This window comes from Siniperca chuatsi, linkage group LG1 (genome assembly GCF_020085105.1).
Source record: "Siniperca chuatsi isolate FFG_IHB_CAS linkage group LG1, ASM2008510v1, whole genome shotgun sequence".
NCBI classification, from domain to species: Eukaryota; Metazoa; Chordata; class Actinopteri; order Centrarchiformes; family Sinipercidae; genus Siniperca; species Siniperca chuatsi.
Genome location: NC_058042.1, coordinates 13109861 through 13130989, shown reverse-complemented (window position 1 = coordinate 13130989; position 21129 = coordinate 13109861). Strand labels below are relative to the sequence as shown.

At 37.2% G+C, this 21129-nt stretch overlaps 1 protein-coding gene and 1 long non-coding RNA gene across 2 annotated transcripts; both read right to left on the bottom strand.

Moving 5' to 3' along the window:
- Nucleotides 1-1298: 1298 nt before the first annotated feature.
- Nucleotides 1299-10560, bottom strand: LOC122878133 (ephrin-B2a-like). Its single transcript, XM_044200507.1, has 5 exons — nucleotides 10206-10560; nucleotides 9087-9370; nucleotides 7764-7856; nucleotides 5504-5620; nucleotides 1299-3891 (listed from the first exon to the last, which is right to left on the bottom strand). Exons 1-5 carry the CDS (start codon nucleotides 10310-10312, stop codon nucleotides 3500-3502), a joined length of 993 nt encoding a protein of 330 aa, XP_044056442.1. The 5' UTR covers nucleotides 10313-10560; the 3' UTR covers nucleotides 1299-3499.
- A 2230-nt stretch (nucleotides 10561-12790) lies between these two features.
- Nucleotides 12791-14816, bottom strand: LOC122878126. The gene is made up of 2 exons (XR_006378413.1): nucleotides 14696-14816; nucleotides 12791-13903 (listed from the first exon to the last, which is right to left on the bottom strand). It is a non-coding gene; the product is annotated as an uncharacterized LOC122878126 (long non-coding RNA).
- Between the last annotated feature and the right edge of the window lie 6313 nt (nucleotides 14817-21129).

Sequence of the window (21129 nt, the reverse complement as noted above, 5' to 3'; positions counted from 1 at the left end):
CAAGCTCTATGCTCTCTGCACACATATGATAGTTAAAGATCTATGCGCTGGGATCCGAGCAGGTGTCAGTTGCAAAAGCATTTTAGGACACTTTCCATATGATAGTTTATATTATCTGGGATAAAGATAAAGGGAAAGCTGTCATACATGTGGACAATACAACAGCACATACAGGCCTGAAATCATTTTCTCACTATAATCATCATTTCTGCACTATAAAACTGAGCAGAGAAAAGACTCCGTAGATAAAATGGGCAACTTAAAACACCATGCTGGTAGCACTTGTGATATTCAAGCCTGTACTTGAGATCCAAAACATCCCCTCTGATGCAGCACCACTTCTTCCCCTTTTTTCTAAAATGGCCTACAGGGGGCATGAGCATGGGGGCCTCTGTTTTGTTCTTCCTACAGAAACCCGGTCACCATTGTCTCCGCGTGACCCCGAGGTCAACTGAACTCACCTCACCCAACCACAGCCCATTCAGCTGTGGAGCTTCACATAGGACAAAAACATCTCAAAAGAGCAAGGATCACTTGAAGCGAGGGGGTGGGAAGACATACACACACACACGCACATACACACAGTCAGCAAACACGCTTTGCAGTGTTTCAGAGTCATAAGCTCATTTATGTTATATTGTTTTTTCACAATGTAGCAGGACACCAGAACCATGTACAAGTAGTTCAAAGTGATCAAAAATATATAAGATAATTTCAATGAATCAAATGCAATCAGATGCAGTGAGTATAGTTGACTGTATAGTCAAGATAGTATGCGTACCACTAAGGGTGGTTTAAATTGGCAGAGACATGTTGGTCTATTAAAGAAGTCAATTATAGAAAGTAGTAATGACGTTATCTTTGACACATTTTCTAATTCTCCTTCAGATATTTTAAATACATCTCTTGCCAGAGGGGAAATTGCATTTTGCTGCAGGTTAAGAATGAGGCCATCCATGCCAATGTAATCCAATGTTTTCCTGCAAAGATTTAATTTTAAAAAGCCAATTTACGTATGTTTTCTGAATTCGAACTGGTTTAACTTTAGCTGAGTAGTTTCCTTGTTTGATGCACAGAGCACATGTCCTGAAGATCCTCCAGTATGGCTTCTTGCTTTCAGAGGCAACAGTGTCCCTGGTGGAGAGGAAGCTCATGGAAGCTGACAGGTTGAAAATGTGCAGCATGATGTGGCTGAAGGAGCATGAAACATGTTCACCCATGGATGCTGTGCACAGCGCCACTGGAGAGACTGTGAGACTATTACATGCTTAAGTGTTTTTATGCAAAAAAGATTTTCATTCCCTTTACAGATAGTTTAATAGCTTATAGGCCGATTACATAAATGTGTTGACCTGCAAAGATGACACTGCAGCTGGTTAACATTTTCATGAGCGAGAGTAAAAGAAGATTTTTATGTATAGATCTCGTGTCCCAATGAGTAAAAGATTACTATTATGACAGTAATGACTCTTATTTGGAGAAGTTACAAAACATATCCCAGAACCTTCCACTAGTATTTTGCATTATGACATTTTTTGTCCATTCAAGCTAATAAGACATGAGGAAAAACTCATCATGGTTCTGTTCGCTGCAGAATGACAGTCGCTATCCCATGAGCACCATTAAGTAGTGAAGAGTCATCATGCTCTTCTGAGCAGTGCCTCAGTGATGCATCTACCCACCCAAAATCATTCAGAAAACTGTGCTGAGTTTAAAGTTAGTTTCACGCTAAAAAACGGAAATGTCTAAAAGTCCTTTAAATATAATACAGTGGCTGTAATTGCTGAATAGGACCATGATGCTCTCAACAATAGTTGTATGCAAATAGTAGTGCTGCTTGAAGTCATCATGCACTGTGCTGCTTAGTAATTTTGTAACCACAAGGAAAGCTGAGGGAGTGATTTGCTGTTTCTGATTCAAACTTTCATTTCACCATTTTATTCTATTCATTTTCTGCCTGTGTGCCCATCACTTTCACTGTTGCTCTTGTCGGTTTTGGAAAGCAGAGACGACAGACACTGAAGAAGTGACGACTGACAAGTTGTTTTTAAACTTTCACACTTTTAACAAGTAACAAAAACATTCCCATGTTGAGTCATTTTTGTTTTACGCACAGCCCCCCTGGTTGTATATTGAACACTGTTTAAAAATAATTCTGTTTAAACAGAAGGAGACACAATATTAAATGTATAAATAAAAGCAGCCTGGAACTGGAAGATTAAGTGTGGAATCCCTTGAAATAGTTTTACTTTAATCAAAGCCACAAAATGATGATTTTCATTTCGCTGAACAACATTTCAAACAAAGTTTACACAATTCAGTTGTGATAAATTCATAATTAAGTGCTCAGAAATTTAGTGTGTTGAAGTGCAATCAATCTTTTTTCAGATTTATCAATACATTGCATTGAATGCACATTTACTGTACAAATGAAGCTGCCATGAGCAGTGGCAGCGCGATTTCTTTTCTTTGAAAAAATAAAACTAAAAACAAATTGACATTTGCCTGTGGTGGAGGAGGTATTCAGTTCTTTTACTTAAAAGTGCCAATACCACACTTTTAAAATACTCCAAGTAAAAGTCCTGCATTCAAAATGTTACTTAAGTATGTAAGTATTATCAGGAAAATGTGCTTAATATATCAAAACTAAAAAGTAAAGGAAATCAATGCAGAGAAAAATTGGATATGGATTAATCTGCTGATCGATTTTTTGATCTATCCGTTTATTGTTTGGTTTGTAAAACGCAAAAAAATAGTGAGAAATGCAACATAATTACCCAGAGCAGAGCTCTAAGTGAAGTCTTCAAATGCCTTTGTTTTGAAAAGCAGCAAATCATCACCTTTGAGAAGCTGAAACCATGAAATGTTTTTGGCATTTTTTCTTGAAAAACTCATTGTTCAAACTCAAGTTTTATACACTGTTGGGTAGTTCACTTTCTTAAAATGCATGTTCTTCATAAGTTTTGTGTGTAAAATGATTGATTTGTAAAGTAACTAGTAACTATGGCTGCGAGATAAATGTAGCAAAAAGTACAATATTTTCCTCTGAAATGTGGTGGATGTATGTGTCAGGAAATGGAAATACTTATGTAAAGTACAGATACCTCAAAATTGTACTTAAGTACAGTACTTGAATAAATGTACTTAGTCACAATCCACCACTGGCATTTGCTGCACGCTTCCAAACAAACTGAACACAACTTGACGTTATGACACATCAGTTTCCTCTCTGATTGTCTCTTCAATATATCAAGAAAATAAAGTGGTTCAACAACATTGTGTGCACTTTGTTCAGTGTGACACAATGATAACACTTGGCATTTGTCTGTCTAAAGTATACGGTTAGTGCAATACAGCTCATGCGACTGTTCTTTCACACCAACTACAAACTTTAAAACCAAAGCGAGGGAAGTGTTGTGTAATGACTGCAGCCTGAGTGTGTCCCCGACAGTTGGAATTTAGGATTATCAGCAAAAGACTGGCGTTAGAGCAACAAAGATTAGACTTTGTAGTAGATGTTGGTGGGACTCTGGGGTGTTATTTCCTGAACTATGTACACAGGGGGCCCGTAGTCACTGCTCACACGCTCATAATGACGACAGATCATGCTGTCAGAAGCCCGCAGAGGAAAGACAACATCGCTGCGGTCTGAGCCGTTGTTGTCGCTGCTGATGCTGTCCCGCTTCGGCACAGCCAAAGTGTTGAGGGACACGGAGGCAGGCTGTTGGCTATCTGGGACACAGTGGCGGCGATGGTACCTCCACAGCACGGCCAGCAGAATTATGATGACCAGAAGGAGGATCACACAGCCAGAGACAACCCACATGAACAGTCCTGGCTCAGAGCCGTCGCTGCCACTGGGGTTTGTTTGTCCCGTTTCTGAGCCCAAGTCTGCCATGAGAAACAGAGGAGAGACAGAAAAAAAGGATGAGATCAAAGAGTAAATCAGGAGACTTGACACAGAGATTTGAAAAACACTCAGTTTATGTCCTGGTGCAGCCCGATCAGTATGTGTTATCATGAAGAACCTGAGTCAAAGCTGGACACCGGAGAATGTGCTCTAATCTTCACTGTCTTACTGGTAAACAGCCTGGTGCCTCTCTCTGGCTCTGAATGGGCCAGAGTCATGTTCAGAGAAGGTTTGAGTACAAGTGCAATTCTATACAGTAGTACGCTGTTTTAGCAGTTAGTATACAAAAAAATAACAGACTTTACCAATTTATACCAACAGGAAATGATACAAAATGTGTGATGTGTGGTTGTCAATCAAACTGTTTCCAACTGCTTTGGAAAACTACTGCCAATAAACTGCCAATTTCCCCAAGATTGAATACTTTATGTTTTTGTTGTCCAAGATTTTTTGGAGCTGTTTCACCACAGCTGACAATTTATTAGATTTTTTTCCTGCTGTGAGCAGCTCCTCAATTTCCTTTGTGCTTTGCATTGTGGGAGAATAGTGTCCATCAACAGCTCATCTAAAAAAATCTACCCTATCTGGTTTGAGTATATTTTACTTTGTCACCAGTGTGAACACACTATATACTAAAAATGTAGTATGGGACAGTTATTTGATCCCTAGTATATCAGCATGGGTACAATTCAGATTATTTTTTTCCTTTCAAAATGTTTCCACATGGAGATGCATAGGATGCCTTAGATGTAAGAGGCAGGTGAAAATATTTTCCTTTCTGGAGCAAAGCAATAACATTTGTGAGAATTCAGATATATCAGTCTGTAAAGGACTATACAAGTGTTTTTGCATGTTTGTGCCTGTTCACCTCAAATTATGTAGACTTTAAATCACTGACAGCCATTTCCCAAAACATACTTTTAAAGATCGTTTAATGTATTATTCCTGCCGTCCAGTGTAGGGAAAATTGAAAATACAAAAAACTTCATCAGTGAAGTTTATCAGTACAGCTTAAGGATAAGTCTGGTGATATTCTAATTTTTTCTCACTGTCAGTAAATCCCATGAAAAGATTAAAGACAACAATAAATTGATCCTAACAAGTATTGTCTGACTAGCCTAAGCCTTATTCCTCTGCAGCATAGAGCTCCATTGCTGTTCAAAAACGATTAAAAATACATTAATGAGCCACACTGTTGCTCTGGGTGACATGTTCCTTCATTATGATGAATATGGGCACTGTAGTTGATGAGTTGAGTTGATCCCACATACACCATCCAGCTGCAGTAAATACTCATTGAAGCAACACATTTGTGGCTGAAAATAATCAACAAATACACTGTTTACTCCTGTTGGAGTAACAATTGCTGCATGAGAGAATATATTTGTTACCTGTTTGTAAAGATTCACATCTTCAGTAGGAACCAGTGGGCTTTGGGCTGAGAGTCACAGACAAGGTAGGGAAGTCGGAAGGTATTGAGAGACAAACTAACACATTGTTGGCTTATGGTCTCTTAATGGTAAATATGTGTCAGAACACTAACGGTACATCTGTACATATTCTCCAGGCAATATGTTTGCTTTGTCTTCATACCAGTTTTGCTTTTTATATCCTTTTCTTTCGCGGAGGGGTCCTTGGGCTTGGACTTTGGGCGTGTGGGTGGGAATCTGGTGGGGGACTCCTGGAGTGTTGAAGGTGGATCTGAAGAGCCTGGAATATAAAGCAGGACAGTTGACATGAAATCACAACATATGGCAATTAACAGCATACCTCACATCTCCTCATTTTCACTGTATGGTGGTGTTTTTGTCATTCCTGTGTAGGTGGGTTATGTCATGTCAAAATGGTCCTATTGCAGCTATAATGATGTCTGTTGGATCATTAGTGTTTGGTGTCACTCCCTCAGAAAAAAAAGTAACAAGAGGGTGTTTTCTGGACTGGCTATTTTGCGCCGACAGTCATTCAGGTAAAAATTCATCACAGAAGAAGTAGAGAAATCATTTTCTAACCTAATTAGACCACAAAATGTTGTGTTCCAAGTCACGACTGCGACACTCATTTTCACTTTCTGCCCCTTTATATTTGTAAACGCCAATTTTACAGTTGTATTGAGTTTACTTTGTTACATTTTGCTGATAATAATTCTGTACTTTTACTTAAGTAGGATATTTCATGCAGGACTTTTACTTTTAATGGAGTATTTTTTACATTGATTTATTGTACTTTTTTCCATAAGTAAAAGATCTGAATACTTCTTACACCACTGCTTTTTAAGTCTCTCACAAGTCCCTCAGCTTTATGGAAGTGCAATACTAAATTGCTTGAGTGCCTCTTTAAGTAAAAGAAGATGGCAGTTTGAAGGAAAATATTGAGGTCTGCAAAAAAAAGAGGCAAGAACAACACTTCACAAATCACAGAACAACTGCAGGAATTCATTTAACACCATAGATTAATATTATCTACTGTGTGCAAACGACACTGAGCAGTTTCCCAACCAAAAACAACTGAGAAATGTTTAGACTCACATACCTTTGAGTGAACTATGGATAAAATAAAATTGGAATTTCTTTAAGATTTCATAAAAGGGGTTTTATGTAATCATTTAATTTCCTTCATTGATTTCTAACACATTAATCAACACTTCTGTATGTTCCAGTGTTACATAGCCAGCCAGCTTATTTATAACTGCAGTCTTGTAGGTTTATGTTTTGTTTCAGTGTATTGGCATTCATTCACCACTGGCATTAATTAAATTACATACAATATTTTGCCTAAATGTACAAAATAACTTCATGATTAGATTTTCACTTTTAAAGGCAGAAATCGTAAATCTAAAAAGAAGAGGCGTGACACTACTAAAAAACCAAACACAAGGCTGAAAACTGCAATGACTCCCAAATTGATTGACAGGACTTTTAATATTTGTAGAGATTACAACTAAATCTAAGTTATTAATGTTTTCTACAAGGTTTGTTTACATCAGCAGTGTTTGTAAACACAGCAGGAAAAACAGCCCCATATTTTTAGTTATGATCAGTTGAGAAACACACAAGATGCTGATTTTTCATCTCTAACTCAGACTCTTTAATAATTAATATGAATAATACTTCACATTTCTGAGGTCAAAAAATTCCTTTCGGGGCTTTAATAGATTTAGCTTTTAATGTTTTTAGCAACACACACAGAAACACAGCATATGTTTAATCTGTTTAACTGATTCTGGGCAGCTCAATAGCACACCAAAACACAACATATCATATCATATATGCGGTTACTTGCCTAATAAAATAACGAATAACACCATAATATTGTATTGATAGTTTGAGAAAGGAGAAAAACCCAAATATGTTTTTGTGTGAATATTGTATTATAGAGTGATTTATCCTCAGGACATTTAAAGTAATGCCAGTGAATATGTTCAGAATATGCTTTATGAAATTTTAATGTATGTGATAAGAGCACAAAATGATGAAAAGGGACCACTGGCTATTCTGGTGTTAATACGGAGGGGGGGAAGATTATTGACTGCCACAGCCGGTCCGAATGATCGCATGCAAGATAATACAGATGGCTTTAAGCTGCCAGAGGTTTGAATTAAGGATTTGAGATAATTCATGATGGCAATCTCTTCAGGAGAATGAATAGATGATTGAGATTATCTGAACACTTAGTAATTCCAGAGAGGAGGTGATATATTGCATTACACGTATAATAATAACCAGAATGAAACAATTGTTATTGTTCCTTTAGCATTGTTTGTCAGATATCTGTGTCTCTGTGTGTCTCTATTTCATTCACACACCCAGCTTCATACACATGCCGGCACACACACGTACAAACACAAAGTACTTACTTTGGCCGACTCTCAGCACCAGCTTCATGGATTTGGTTCTACACACTCCTCCATTAGTATTATCCAGACCTTGCAGAGAACCTGTAGAGGTGGCTGATATACAGAGAGAGGAGACAAACATCAGAGTATAACTGCTTAACATTTTAAGTTTATATTTCATGCGATCATCATAATACATGATTATCAAGCAACGCATAGTTCCATTATGATTTCCTTGCAGACAGTGTAGCCGGTTGCCGAGTGTTGCATCACATAGGCAGGAAAAGGCAGCAACACAAACTATGATGTTACACATAGATAGTCACACACTTAAAAACACATAAAACCTGCAAAAGATGCAACCAGGGCTGCACCAAATGATTCATTGATGATTAATGATTAATTAATTGTTTGGTCTGTAAGATGTCCCATCACAAGTTCCCAGAGCCCAAGGTGACGCCTACGTAATGCTTGTTATGTCTCATCAACAGTCCAAAATCCAAAGATATTTGGTTTACAGTAAGACAAACAAAATTGGCAAATATTCATATTGAAGAAGCTGGAAGCAGAGAATGTTTAGCATTTTTACATAATAAATGACTTAAACTATTAGTTGATTATCAGAATAGTTCATTTTCTCGTTGAATCGACTAATCGTTTCTGCTCTAGATGCAAAAATGGGCGGTGGACAAATTGAATAAATACGCTTTTAGTTTAACTAACATAGCAATTACTAAAACACACACACACATACATATACATACCTACACAAACACACACACACACACACACACACACACACTAAGAACTCTTGTTCACCCCTGTCACTCCCACACACACACACACACACACACTCATAGACTTGTTAGCAGCATTTAGGTCAGATAACAACACACAGGCCACAAGCCACGTTGCCATGAAAGCTCCCATCAAATCTGCCTGATGCTGTAAAAGCCTTGTGTGATTTGGGGCATGTAAGCCGTTGGAATCACACTGGCCTGCCAGAGCGAAGTGTGCTGTCAGAGCGCGGCGAGGTGGATGAGGCTACATGGTCAGACTTGCTCTCTATCTCATGCATCACTTGCCACTAAGATGCTGGTTTAACAGACAGCGGCCCAATAACGAGGCCACAGTTTTTGATTCTCACGCAAACTGACAAAGTGAGAGGGAGCCGAGGATGATGGCCTCCTCTTCTCCCAGGAGAAAAAAAAAAGAAAGAAAAAGAAACAGTTGGTAGCATTAATTCAAATGTTGCTCCACCTGTAGGAACCAGCAGCTTGTGTCCTCTTGTTCTACTGATTTTAAAGTGCTGAACACACAGTGAGGTAACACACAGTGACTCACAGGTGATATAATAGTCCCTCCCCTTGAGGAACTCCAAACCCCACAGGTTGGGGCTGAACTCCTGGAACTTGAATGTGAACTTTACGTCCTGGTGAGGCTTGTCACAGTTCAGCAGGGGTGTGTCCATCTTGTCGATGGTGCAGCTCTCCATCTGACTTCGGGAGACCAGGTACACTCGGTAGAACTCCTCCTTCCCCCCCGAGGAAGCGTCTGCCCGGGGACACACAATGTCCATCTTGTCCCCGATCTGAGGATACAGGACCAGACCCTGACCTGGACTAAATCTGTGTGTGAGATAAGGCGAGAGACAAGAAGGTTAAAAGATGAGAAGAGTAAAACAACACAGAGTGACGCATCATTATTTCATTCCCAAACAAAAAAATGCCTAATCAACAGTAGTATATGAGCTTTTCAACAAGATCTTGTAGTTTCAAGACCTCCCGGCATTATCGCATGAATTAAGAATTACAAAATAGTGAAAAATTCTCATCACAAGCCCAAAGTGACATCTTCAAATTGCTTGTTTTGTTTGAGGAACCGGCTTTTGTTTTTTTTTTTAAAGCTGAAACAATTAGTTGGTTAATCGATTAGTCAAGCAACAGAAAATTCATCTGCAACTATTTATGATAATCGATTAATCCTTTGAGTTATTTTCCAAGCAAAAATTCCAAAAAATCCCCTCATTTCAGCTTCTCAGTTCTGAGGATTTGTTGCTTCTCGTTGTCTTATGTGATAGTAAACTCAATATATTTGGATTGTGTCCCAATTTTCGGACATTGTATACATCAAAAAATCCATCGATAATAGAGAAAATAATTAATCAGATTAATCAATAATGAAAATAATTGTTATCTGCAGCCCTCTTGAGTTTACAGTGATGTAAAACCTTGTAAAACATTGGAGAAGCTGGAACCAGACATGACCATGTTTGGCATTTTTGCTTTATAATTTGTTTTAGCTCTACATTACATCTACTCATATGAAATATCGAAACTGGTTTGCAGTAAAAATGGTTGTATCTCCTCTGATTAACTTAATCAATTAGGTCACATTAGAGGGACAAGGCAGCAGCAGAAGGTTGGATCCATCTGCAAGTGTGAAACTGATTCATCCACTTACTTTACGTTGGAGCTACTCCAGTGGATGGACTCCAGAGTGATGGCACGACATGACCAAACGATGGCCAGCAGGATCACGGCACCGCAGCTCCATGTGATTCTCCCCATCACAGGAATAAATCGCAGGTACACAGCGGCTCAGTATCATAAAACAGAGTGAAAACAGGTTAAAATCTGTTGCCTCTGCATGTCTCCGGCGGCTCCAGGTGCGCGCAGAGGACACACTCCTGAGTGAAATCCCACCAAGTTGCGACTCTTCCTCCTGTAGTTGTATGAAATTTTCCACATTGTGCGTAATTGGCTAGAAAATCATTCGTGTGACGAAATTCATGTATTGAGGACAGATATTGTGTGGAGTATTTTAGTCATCAGCTGACTGACCGGTCCGCCCACATACAGGCTCACGCGTAGGGGAGACCGGGGCTGATTGGCACACCCACCCCCCTGTACATTTCTTCACATTGATATACTGAATAAATATCAAAATCATTATATGGTTTTCTCATCTCATCACATTTTTAAAATCAATTATATAATTGATGTTTTAATATATTAAAAAAAGCTAATAATTTATCATGTCAGCTATTTTATTTACAGGAGTTTTTCCTCATCTGAATTAAGGCTTTAAGGATAGACAGACTGAAAATCCTTTTGAGGCAAATTTATGATATTGGGTTAAATAAGTAAAACTGACTTGACTTGACTGACAGCTTATGCTGTAAGGGGGAAACCTGTGATTTGTGTACAGAATTAGTTTTTGTGTATCTGGAAACCTACTCTTGTTTGCATTACCATAATCATCCAGGTATATCCATTCAATATTTATTTCTTTGCACTATTTGTATTGTTTACAAGTTACAGAAACACATGACTTGTGTATATTCACATTGGTGCTTTTTGTATATTTATGCACCTATTTTTTTCTTGTACATAATAGTCCTGTCTATTCTTTACCTTTATTTGTTCAGCTTTGATATCCTTGTTCTTGGCATGTCTATTTCTGTGTAAGTATATTGAGAGCCATTTTAAAATTGGAGTCAAATTCCTTGTATGTGTACACATACCCAGTCAATAAAGCTGATTCTGATTAGTGATTTTTTTCCCATAATCATTTTATCAGAGTTGCCTTTAATAATACCATTTTTAAAATATTATTTATTTTCTTTCTCTCCAGGTCGTTATTTGTTACATCATTGTCGACTGTAATGGGACTGAGTGTTTCTTATATATACTGTATATACATAGATGTTATGATATTTTCCCATTTAGACTTCCACAACACATTTATGTGAGTGTGCATCTCTTTGAGTATATTAGCTATGCACATCATATATCATGGATCTAAGTCAGATGTGTGTAGTTATTATGGCCACTGTGTATTGTTGGATCTGTCTGTGTTTGTGTTCATGTGTTGAAAAAGATAATAAAAATAGTTCAAATATATGTAAATATATTTTGTAGCTGCATGGCTTGCCCTGTAACAGATGTTTGGATATTGTTTATAAAGTCAGCTTACATCTACTGTCTTTTTAAAAAAAAACTCACAACAATTACATTTTAGGCATATTTTATTAGGCCATCTCAAAGAACAAAACTTATCTCCAACTCAGAGTTTTGATTCTCCTCAGTGAAATAACCATATGAGGAGTTCAGGACAAGACAGTACAGATTTGACTGATTGTGCACTTTGCGGTCTTCCCCTGGGAAACACTGATGTGGTGACAAACAGAAAAGACGAGTGAAAGCTGTGACTCAGTGATCACCTTAAATGAACCTTTACTACCCAGGACATAGACAGAGTTTTATGAGATCAGGTCATAAAGATGTACATCTACTTCTTAAAAGTGAGTACATTCCTCAAATTAAAAAAAAACTGTGACCAAATCCACCCCTATATCCTGAGCTTGATGTTTTATTGTTGTGAATTTTGTTTCGATATAACAAAACAAAAAAATCATCATTGAATGGGTGCATTTTCTTTAAAATCCTGTATATACTGCACTTGAGGAGCCATGGCTGTAACCCCCCTAGTTTTCAGAGAATTTAACCTAATGACAAAGTGGTTTAAAAGATTACACAGGCCTTCTGTCACAAGACTAAAGCACCATAAATGATGGCAGAACTGCACAGAACATGTCTGCGTTCCTGTCAGGAACTGACTGGACTGCGTTCAAGGTGCTGGCAACATCTTTCATGTTTATAATTCATCAACCTTGAGTTTTGTTGACATCGACTACCAGTGGTGGAATGTAACTAAGTACATTTATTCAAGTCCTGTACTTAAGCACAAATAGTATAACAGTCACAGGGGACATTTTACCGCATTTGAGCACTTTTACATTTAATACTTCAAGTACATTTTCCTGGTGATACTTACATACTTTTTTCAATGCAGGACTTTTACTTGCAATAGCGTATTTTTACAGTGTGCTATTAGTACTATGACTTAAGTAAAGGATCTGAATACAACCTCCACCACTGTCGACTACACAGATAAAGCAGATGCAGAGATGTTTTCTCATGTTAACACAGATTTATACAGGTCTCTCTTTTGGTTGAGAACAAACTTCAGATATACAACCATCAGATGTTTATGATTGATTTTATTTTCTTGTCATGCATTCAGCTGCCAGCATACATTTACAATGCAGATTCCAAACATAACACAAAGTCAGGAGTCAGTGGAACAGTCTGAATTATCTGAAGCATTTATCAACTAACCACATGGAAAAGACACACAATACAAATGAGAATATATCCAATATGAAATAAAGTGAGTTTAATCAAAAAAATAAACCTCTGCATGTCCTTGTAATTATGAAGTTTTTGGTTTGCCCGAGGATGAAATGGCCAGGCGATTTTTAACTTGTTTAACTGTTTTGTCTTTAACTGCTGAAAATTCAGATCTTAATCTTTCAGTTTTTCTGAATTAGATTCTTTCTGTCTTTATGGGCACACAGTGCTTTCAATGTCAAACTATAGCATTTGCAGCATTTGTTTCCAATATAGCATACTCAAATGTTCCTTTATATGATGGTATAAGTGATACATAAACAGTATGGGTGATTTTCAGAAGGATGTATTATTTTAAAGCCAGACAGCTATTTGTCTATTCTGGGTAATCAGGTTTATGTTGAGCAGACAACGCTGTAAACGTGAATATATTCTCAATTGAATCATAAAGGATTCAATCTGCACATGCCTAGGAAGAGGTTTAATGAGCCATAGTGACTGCTGGACCTATGTAGGTTTACATTTGAAATCATCTTTAACATGGGCTGTGTTGAAAAGGTTGCAACTCAAATGTATGTCGCCCGAAATAAGAATCCAAGATATGCTAAGAACTTTAAATGTGTTGTTTCTCATGTGCCATGACTGCAGCATTTTGACATCTTCACAGAGAGCAGGATCGTCTTTGATAGCAGTGATACAGTGTGTATTAGTCCATGCGCATTTCACCTTGTGTCTGTTTATGCATCATATTCCTCAGTTGCATGATGGGTTGGATGCAGCCATGGTGGCCCTGGTTAGTTGTTTTTTTTGTGAGATCTCCCAGAGCGAAGCTAATGCTAACATGTTAGGTGTCTGCCAATGGACAACCCCTATCACGATTAGCATTAACCTCAACCTGGGACTAGACTTGAGGGCTGTGTCATCATCCACATGCTCACCTCACTGTTCAGACCTGTTGAGGATGTCCTGCAGGGGGTGACAAATTCACTGATCACTGGTTGGCTTTGAGAGATCATTTATACATTTGAAGTGCAATGTTTCATTCACAAGTATTCACTACATAAGCAGATAACTGGACAGTGTTGTGACTTTGTGGTAACCTAGATTACAGTTTCATGTAGTTTACAAGAAAACATTGAATTGAATACCTTATTTTTTACTTTTTGTGAAAAAATAAATCCCAGTTAGGCTATATTTTAAAAGGTCATCTCTATCTAAACTCTTACTTTGCCGACAAAATGGCCCCATTAATTAGAAAACAAAAAATACTGCACTGTAGACACATTGAGCACTATGAACCCCAATTCTCTCACTATCTTCCTTATACTTTCCCTTAAACAACTTGGGTTTCAAATTTAATAAGACATCATTTAGGTATTTCCTTATGGCTGCTCTTTTTATACACCAATTCAGCCTGGTATAATTAGAAATATGAAATACATATCTGTGGGTTTGAACCACTTTTGTGACCCTCTAAAGGGTCAGTGGGATTAAAAACTTTAAGAGCGCAGAATCAGGTACCTGGACAAGTGTTTACCGATTTTATAAAGACAGAAAAGGTCCAGGAAACTGGAACTATAAGTACAGTTCTGTATCTATTATCTCTCTCCAGAGACGTTATGAGTTATAACAGGATGTAACACATGATGTTATATGGACTCTGGTTGAGAATCAAGATGCTAATCTAAATTGAGACATTGTCAGGAAGTAAGTTCATGTTTGTGTGTTTGTTGTAATGGTAGTTAGGTAGTTACTGACCTGTATCCTGAGTACACCAACAACACTTCCTCTTTCAGCAACTGGTGTCTCTCTCCTTTTTTGCCGTGCTCCTCTCTCTCTCTCTCTCTCTTCTGCCTTCTCTGCACCCTCTGTATTTGTCTCTCTCTCTCTCCCATTGAACAGTAAACCAAAATGTGGTCTACATGTCTTTTATACACTTGCGTGTGAGTCATGTGAAATCCCCTTCTAACAGAATGACTATTAAAAAGAAGAAAAAAAATCACGCAACAAATTTGCAGTAGGCTAAGATGCCATTTATCTTTTATGTAAATGCTGCCTACAGAAGAGAAAATGCATCCATTTCTTGGATTTAAAGTTTTTTACAGTTATGTTGACAGCAATAGAGGTTGACATGATGACAGCCGTTTGACATCATGAATTGAATTCAATTATATGTTCAACTAGGTAACACATCAAAGATTTGACGGGAAAAGAGAATAAATGCATGGTTGCGTTTGAGGAACATGTGTAAAAACTGAATCTCCTCCTCTTCACACCATATTAAATTATTTTTAATATGATATTCAGAGAAATGTAATTTATTTAATAAAGCTGGAGATAATTTAAGCAAAATGGATATGAAGAGAATGGATGGTTAAATAAAGAGGACTTAAACACACACTTGGTGATTCCTCACTTTCCCTTAAGAAATAAGACTGAAGCTGTGTCCCAAATCCAAACTACAAACTAATAATCATCATCATCAATAGTTAGTTATTTGTTCTTAGTTCTTTGTGTTTGTGACAATTGTCAGACAAATACAACCACAACAAAAAAGACATAACAATTAAAGACAGACATTTAACAACAAAATGCTCCACAACAACATCACTAACAACCAAGAATTAAGTAGCCTACAACAAAATGCAAGTTACACACATCTCATATTACAAGGATTTGTTGTCATAGTATAATGTTCAGCAGTTACTATACAAAAAAATCAACATACTTAACCACTTTACACTAATAGGAAATTATACAATAGCCTACATGCAACGTCAGATATCCATTAAACTTCACAAACTTCAGCAAAATGTCTTTCCCAAGATTTAATACTTATTTTGTTCTTCAAGATATTTCTGGAGCTGTTTCACCACCACCCACAATTTATTTAATTTCTTTTCCAGCTGTGAGCAGGTCTTCTATTTCCTTTGCGCAATGCACTCAAACATCAACCATATTTAGTCTGCATGGTTTGAGTGTACTTCATTTTCCAGTGTGAACACACTATATACTAAAAACCTTAGAGTTAGTGAGGATTTGGGAAACGCCCTACGAGCCATGCTAACAGCTCTTGGAGATTGTAATTAAGACACAGCAGGGCTTTAAGCTAAATGCTAACATCAGTGTGCTAACATGCTCACAGTGACAACGCTAACATGCTGATGTTTAGCAGGTATACTGTTTACGATGTTCACCATCTTAGTTTAGCGTGTTAGCATGCTAATATTTTTCTAATTAGCACTAAACACAAAGTACAGCAGAGGCTGAGGGGAATGTCATTAGTTTAGCAGGTATTTGGCCATAAACCAAAGTACTGGACACATTCAAATTTTGATCTGATGATGGCTCTATATGAAAAGTTAAAGGATCACTAACGTGCTTACAATTTATCCTGAGGTGAACATGAATTTGTGTGTGCCAATTTTAATGGCAATCCCTCCAGTAGTTGTTGAGATACGTCACCAAAAAAATCACAAATGACAACCTCATGGTAGCGCTAGAGGAAAAGTCAGTAGTGTTTAGTGGATACACACAGTTTGTCTTTGGATCAGGATTTTAAACTTGGATAAAGGAGACTTCTGACAACATTTTAATAGATTTTCTATTGGGGATCATTTCATTAACATCACAGCTTCATATTTACACCTTCACTCACACCTTTACTCATCAAGCCACCTGTACAATCACTGAACACAATGACTGTGCAGGGTCGTGAGATGAATAGGATTTCTGACAGTTATGGGAGTGTCACCAGTGGGGATTTTGAAAGAGACCCTTTTCCACTAAATGACTGTGATCCTGCAAACTATCCTCATTACATAGCTCAGATGCTGCTTATAAACTGGCCCAGAATATCACTGTTTGCTTGTGGTAACCCAGTAACCAAGTCATACTGCTCTGTTTCTGAGAAGACAAGGTGCCTCCCCATCTTTTCTCACTACTCCCCCCCCTGCATTGAGAATTGAATTTTCTTCTTTGTTCTTCTTCTGACTAGCTGGCTGCACACTTTTGCTTCATGCAAACCTTTTTCTTACACTCATTCAGTGGACTAGTATCAAGTACACTACATTCCTGTGAGCGTGTTAAAAAGAAAACACATTGAACAGACAGTCTAGTAGTTGAAGGGAAAAGGATGAAAGTACATGAGGAGGCGGGGGAAGAAGCAGAAATGCGGCAGGGACCCCCCCCTCGTGTACTGGAAATTCACAATGTGTAATATGCCAGCTGAGGAGGTTGCAAACGTCACTTCTTCTGTCTAGCGTTCTGTCTCAGTCTCTTACAAATTACAAATTTAGGGAGGAAGTTGCTTTATAAGTTTCTCTTTTCATTGTTGTGTATTAGTGATCAGAAAACTTCATTCACACAATCGTGAAAATATGTGTGTTGAGAGATTGTGTGAGTGTGTGTCTGTCGCCTCAGAGAGAACCGGACATTCTGTTTTGGTGTTGAGGGGAAAGCAGATCCTAATCCTAATTCTTTTGAACTTCAACTGAAGGGACAAAACATTTTGTCGAGAAGACCTTTATCACCACCATCACCATCACTCATAAACTCATCTACTTTCGTTTTATAATTTGTTTTTGAGCTTCTACCGAGAAAACCAGAAACGAGCCAGTGTGAACGTTTGTCTATTAGATTAAAATGATTTTATGAGCTGTATTTATGTCTAGTCAAAAGGGGGGAAAAAAACATACTTTCTTTTTCTCTCTGGTTCTACAGCGCCAAACTCTGTTTCAGTGTTTCCACGTGGGCAACCTGAGGGCCTGACTTCACTCTGTTTTCCTGTCATATATAGGATATGCATGATGCCCGACAGACATACAGCTGATATGATCTGATAGCCTTTCCAGCTCTCTATGCTGTCATCTTGTTTTGGTCTGTGTGTCCTCAAAGTGTGAAATGTGTGGCACCAAAGGGAAAATTTCAGACAGAGACATCACAGTCAGAGATTTTTAATTCTCCAGAAGACATATAGATTGTTTTTATATCATTACCAACATCTGTTTCAGACCGAAAGCAGCTATTGTTTTACTCCAAAACAATATTATAGAACTAATATCTAGATAAACACTATGAACAACAAAGAGCAACAAAGCAGAGTTGTCTTTCATTCCTGCTCTTTCACAGTGACATGTGAGCGCTTGGTTTCCTCCGATCAAAACCCCTGAATCTAAAATTAGCAGGTTTAAAGGAAGTGTGGGTGAGCTTCAGAAATGGAAAGACCAACACAGGTTATGATTCAGTTCTACAACTACTTTAAATATACGCACACTTCTCAGATTTTTGGTTATTGGAACTGTTGGTCGACTGATTCCATGAAAATCAATGTTCGATCTTTTTGAGGATTTGTCAGTAACTGCCACACAATGTAATATATATGTCATACATCATAGGTTAGTATTGTAAACTGCCTCCACGGTCTCCAAACAGAAACTAAAGAGAAGTCTTTCATCTCCCCAACATGTGATGTCACACTTGTGATGTAAAACACTGAAAACCGAAAGGCTCAGTTTCTAGAGCAGTTAATTTCCAAAGCTCTATAAATAATTATATAAGAAATGTATATAAAAAATGTATTTTAAAAAGCATTACTTGAAATAACTACAATACAAAATGTAGTTTGGTATGTATGCATATAATATATACGTATACATGTGTGTAAAAGAACATCAGTCTTAGTTGAGATTTTAAAAGACAAAAAAATGTGAAACTTGTTAACTGTATTGTAGTAAAGGATTTTTTTTAAGAAAACAAATTATAGTCAATATTTATAACAACATATTTGCACATTTATGTAACATGCATTTTGTTGCTTTGATATCATGGAAATGAGTTGTCATGACAACATTTTAGCTACAAACTGCTTCTGTTTCAGACTTAATTTGATTCATTTCTGTGTGTTTAAAGCCAGTTAATTATTTATATTTTTGTTTGTCTCCTTTTAGCTGCCGCCGACCGTCATAGCATTCTTTATCAGTCAAACCAAATGCTAAGAAAGATTGAGAGGACAGCATTAAGTGACCTCTACACTGTATTTAAAACATATCTATCTATTCAAAAGCATAAAATGTTTCGGATCCTCACATGTATTTCAAAACCCACATGTAATCTTAATAAATGTGAAATGTTGAATGGCCATTTATGAATATGGTTCCTTCATGGTTGTGTAATTATTATTATTATTAATTAGAATTTCTGGGGGGGTGCTAATAGGTCTCTAATGTCTAGTGTTAAAATTGGTTTCATTAGCCTAATGTTCTGTAACCATTCAGCTGATGTAGGAATGATAGAAAGAAAAATAAACAAATTATACAGTAAAATCAAACTTACTAGTTACCTGAACATGTGTCTATACCCTTAATTCAGATTCTGTCTGTCTGTCTTCTCCCACACGAGTACAGTAACAATCAGCAATATCAATCAAAAATGTAATTGCTTCACATTAAAACATGTCATTATAAATTGGTAACCAACCCTGTTTGAGTTCTAAAAGATTATCTTTAGTTGATGTCTCATACTTTTCATTCCGGGTTAAGTATTTAGTCACTGTAATTAATTGACTAATAGTTATGTCCATGGATTGAAGGTGGTACTGACAGCAAAATGGATACAAATAAACATTGAAGTTGCAGTTGTGTTTTGTTTTTGTTTTTTTGCTGTTAATAAATGAACACAAGCTGATTACAGTAATAAAAAGAAAAGAAAATGTAATGTTTAAATATTTAGATTAATCATTTAGATTCTGTTTGCATTCATAGAGTTTGATTAGCTTTAAAATTAATGATTGACAAAATTTTCTACAGAAAAGTTGCTTAAAAGTTACTTTTTCACGACACAGTGGACATACATATGAAAAAAGATATATTTCACTACTAACCAAATGTCACAAACATGTCAAATGTAACAATAAAATCCACTACAATGACTGAAGCAACTGTCTACTTCATTCCAGACATGAATCCTTTAAAGCTGCTCATGTGTTTAGAGTCATGTTCAGGTAAAGTCACAAAAAAATTAATAAATAAGCCTTTAAAAAAACAACAACATCTAAATCCTAAAAACCAGATCAGGAAAGAAATGACCAATTAGATTTCCTTGTTGTTTACAAAATGAGCAGCACTGCCATCTATTGGTGAAGGTCAACTATTGCATCATGTCATCATCACTGTGACGAAGTACTATAAAAAACTAAATGGTGTGGCTTTAGACCACAACAGAGCAGCCAATTGTCATCAAACACTGTAATTTGGTGATATTAAAATGTTTCTTGTCAACAAGACCAAAACCAACAATGAGTTGATCCTACCAAGTATTGTCTGAGTAGCTAAAGCCTGATAGGACTTATTCCTCTGTGTTCCGTTGTTGTCCAAAACTATTGCAAACACATCACTGAGCTACACCGTTGCACTGGGTGACATGTTCCTTCATTACCATAAACATGGGCACTATAGTTCATTTACTCACTGTCTTGCAGCAGTAAATACTAGTAAATTTGTTGACAATAACAAAAATATAGAATATCATCAGCCTTCTAAAATGAAACTATAACTACATATGGCCTAATTTTGTGAACTCATTTTTGCTGAAAAGACGTTTTTCAGTGCATTTAAAAGAGCCTCAAACTCCCAAATCAACCAGCTCCAATTGTAAAGCAAGTATCATAGTAAAGTGCAGTGATTGCAGTATCTTTAGCAACCCACATGTGTGTGGGCCAGAGTGAGATTTGACCCACAGACTTCTATAGGTTGGGAGGCAGCTGATGTAATGGCTGAACTTCAACCTCTGCAAAGCACAAGCACACACTTTTAACCAAAAATCATACTGCACACCGGTGTGAGCTGAATAGTCTAAGCAGAAACTTGTGTTGAATCAACCAAATTCACTTATCAGGTCGCTGTTTTGGTGCCATGAGCATCTTTGTCAACCAACAAGAAGGTTGGCCAGAAAATGAAACCAGGGACCTTTATATTTTGAGGTAACAGTAACCACTAACCCAACATCCTGATCTGCACAGGCACACTCTTTTACTGAAGACTAATTAGCCAAACAACATACATCTGTGTGAGCTGGATGAAGTCTTCTGAAGTTATGAGAGTGATATGGAAAATGACAATAATTGCCCAAAATGTATAACTTTAGATCTAAGTTTTTTAAAATTGTGAGCAGTGGCAGGAGTAGCTGATTATACA

What these genes read in the sequence shown, in the direction of transcription:
- LOC122878133 (XM_044200507.1), bottom strand. Translation starts at nt 10,312, where the DNA reads ATGGGGAGAATCACATGGAGCTGCGGTGCCGTGATCCTGCTGGCCATC. An exon ending in TGGAGTAGCTCCAACGTAAA is followed by an intron (nt 9,371 to 10,205) that starts GTAAGTGGATGA and finishes TCTCACACACAG; the next exon opens with ATTTAGTCCAGGTCAGGGTC. An exon ending in GGTGCTGAGAGTCGGCCAAA is followed by an intron (nt 5,621 to 7,763) that starts GTAAGTACTTTG and finishes TTTATATTCCAG; the next exon opens with GCTCTTCAGATCCACCTTCA.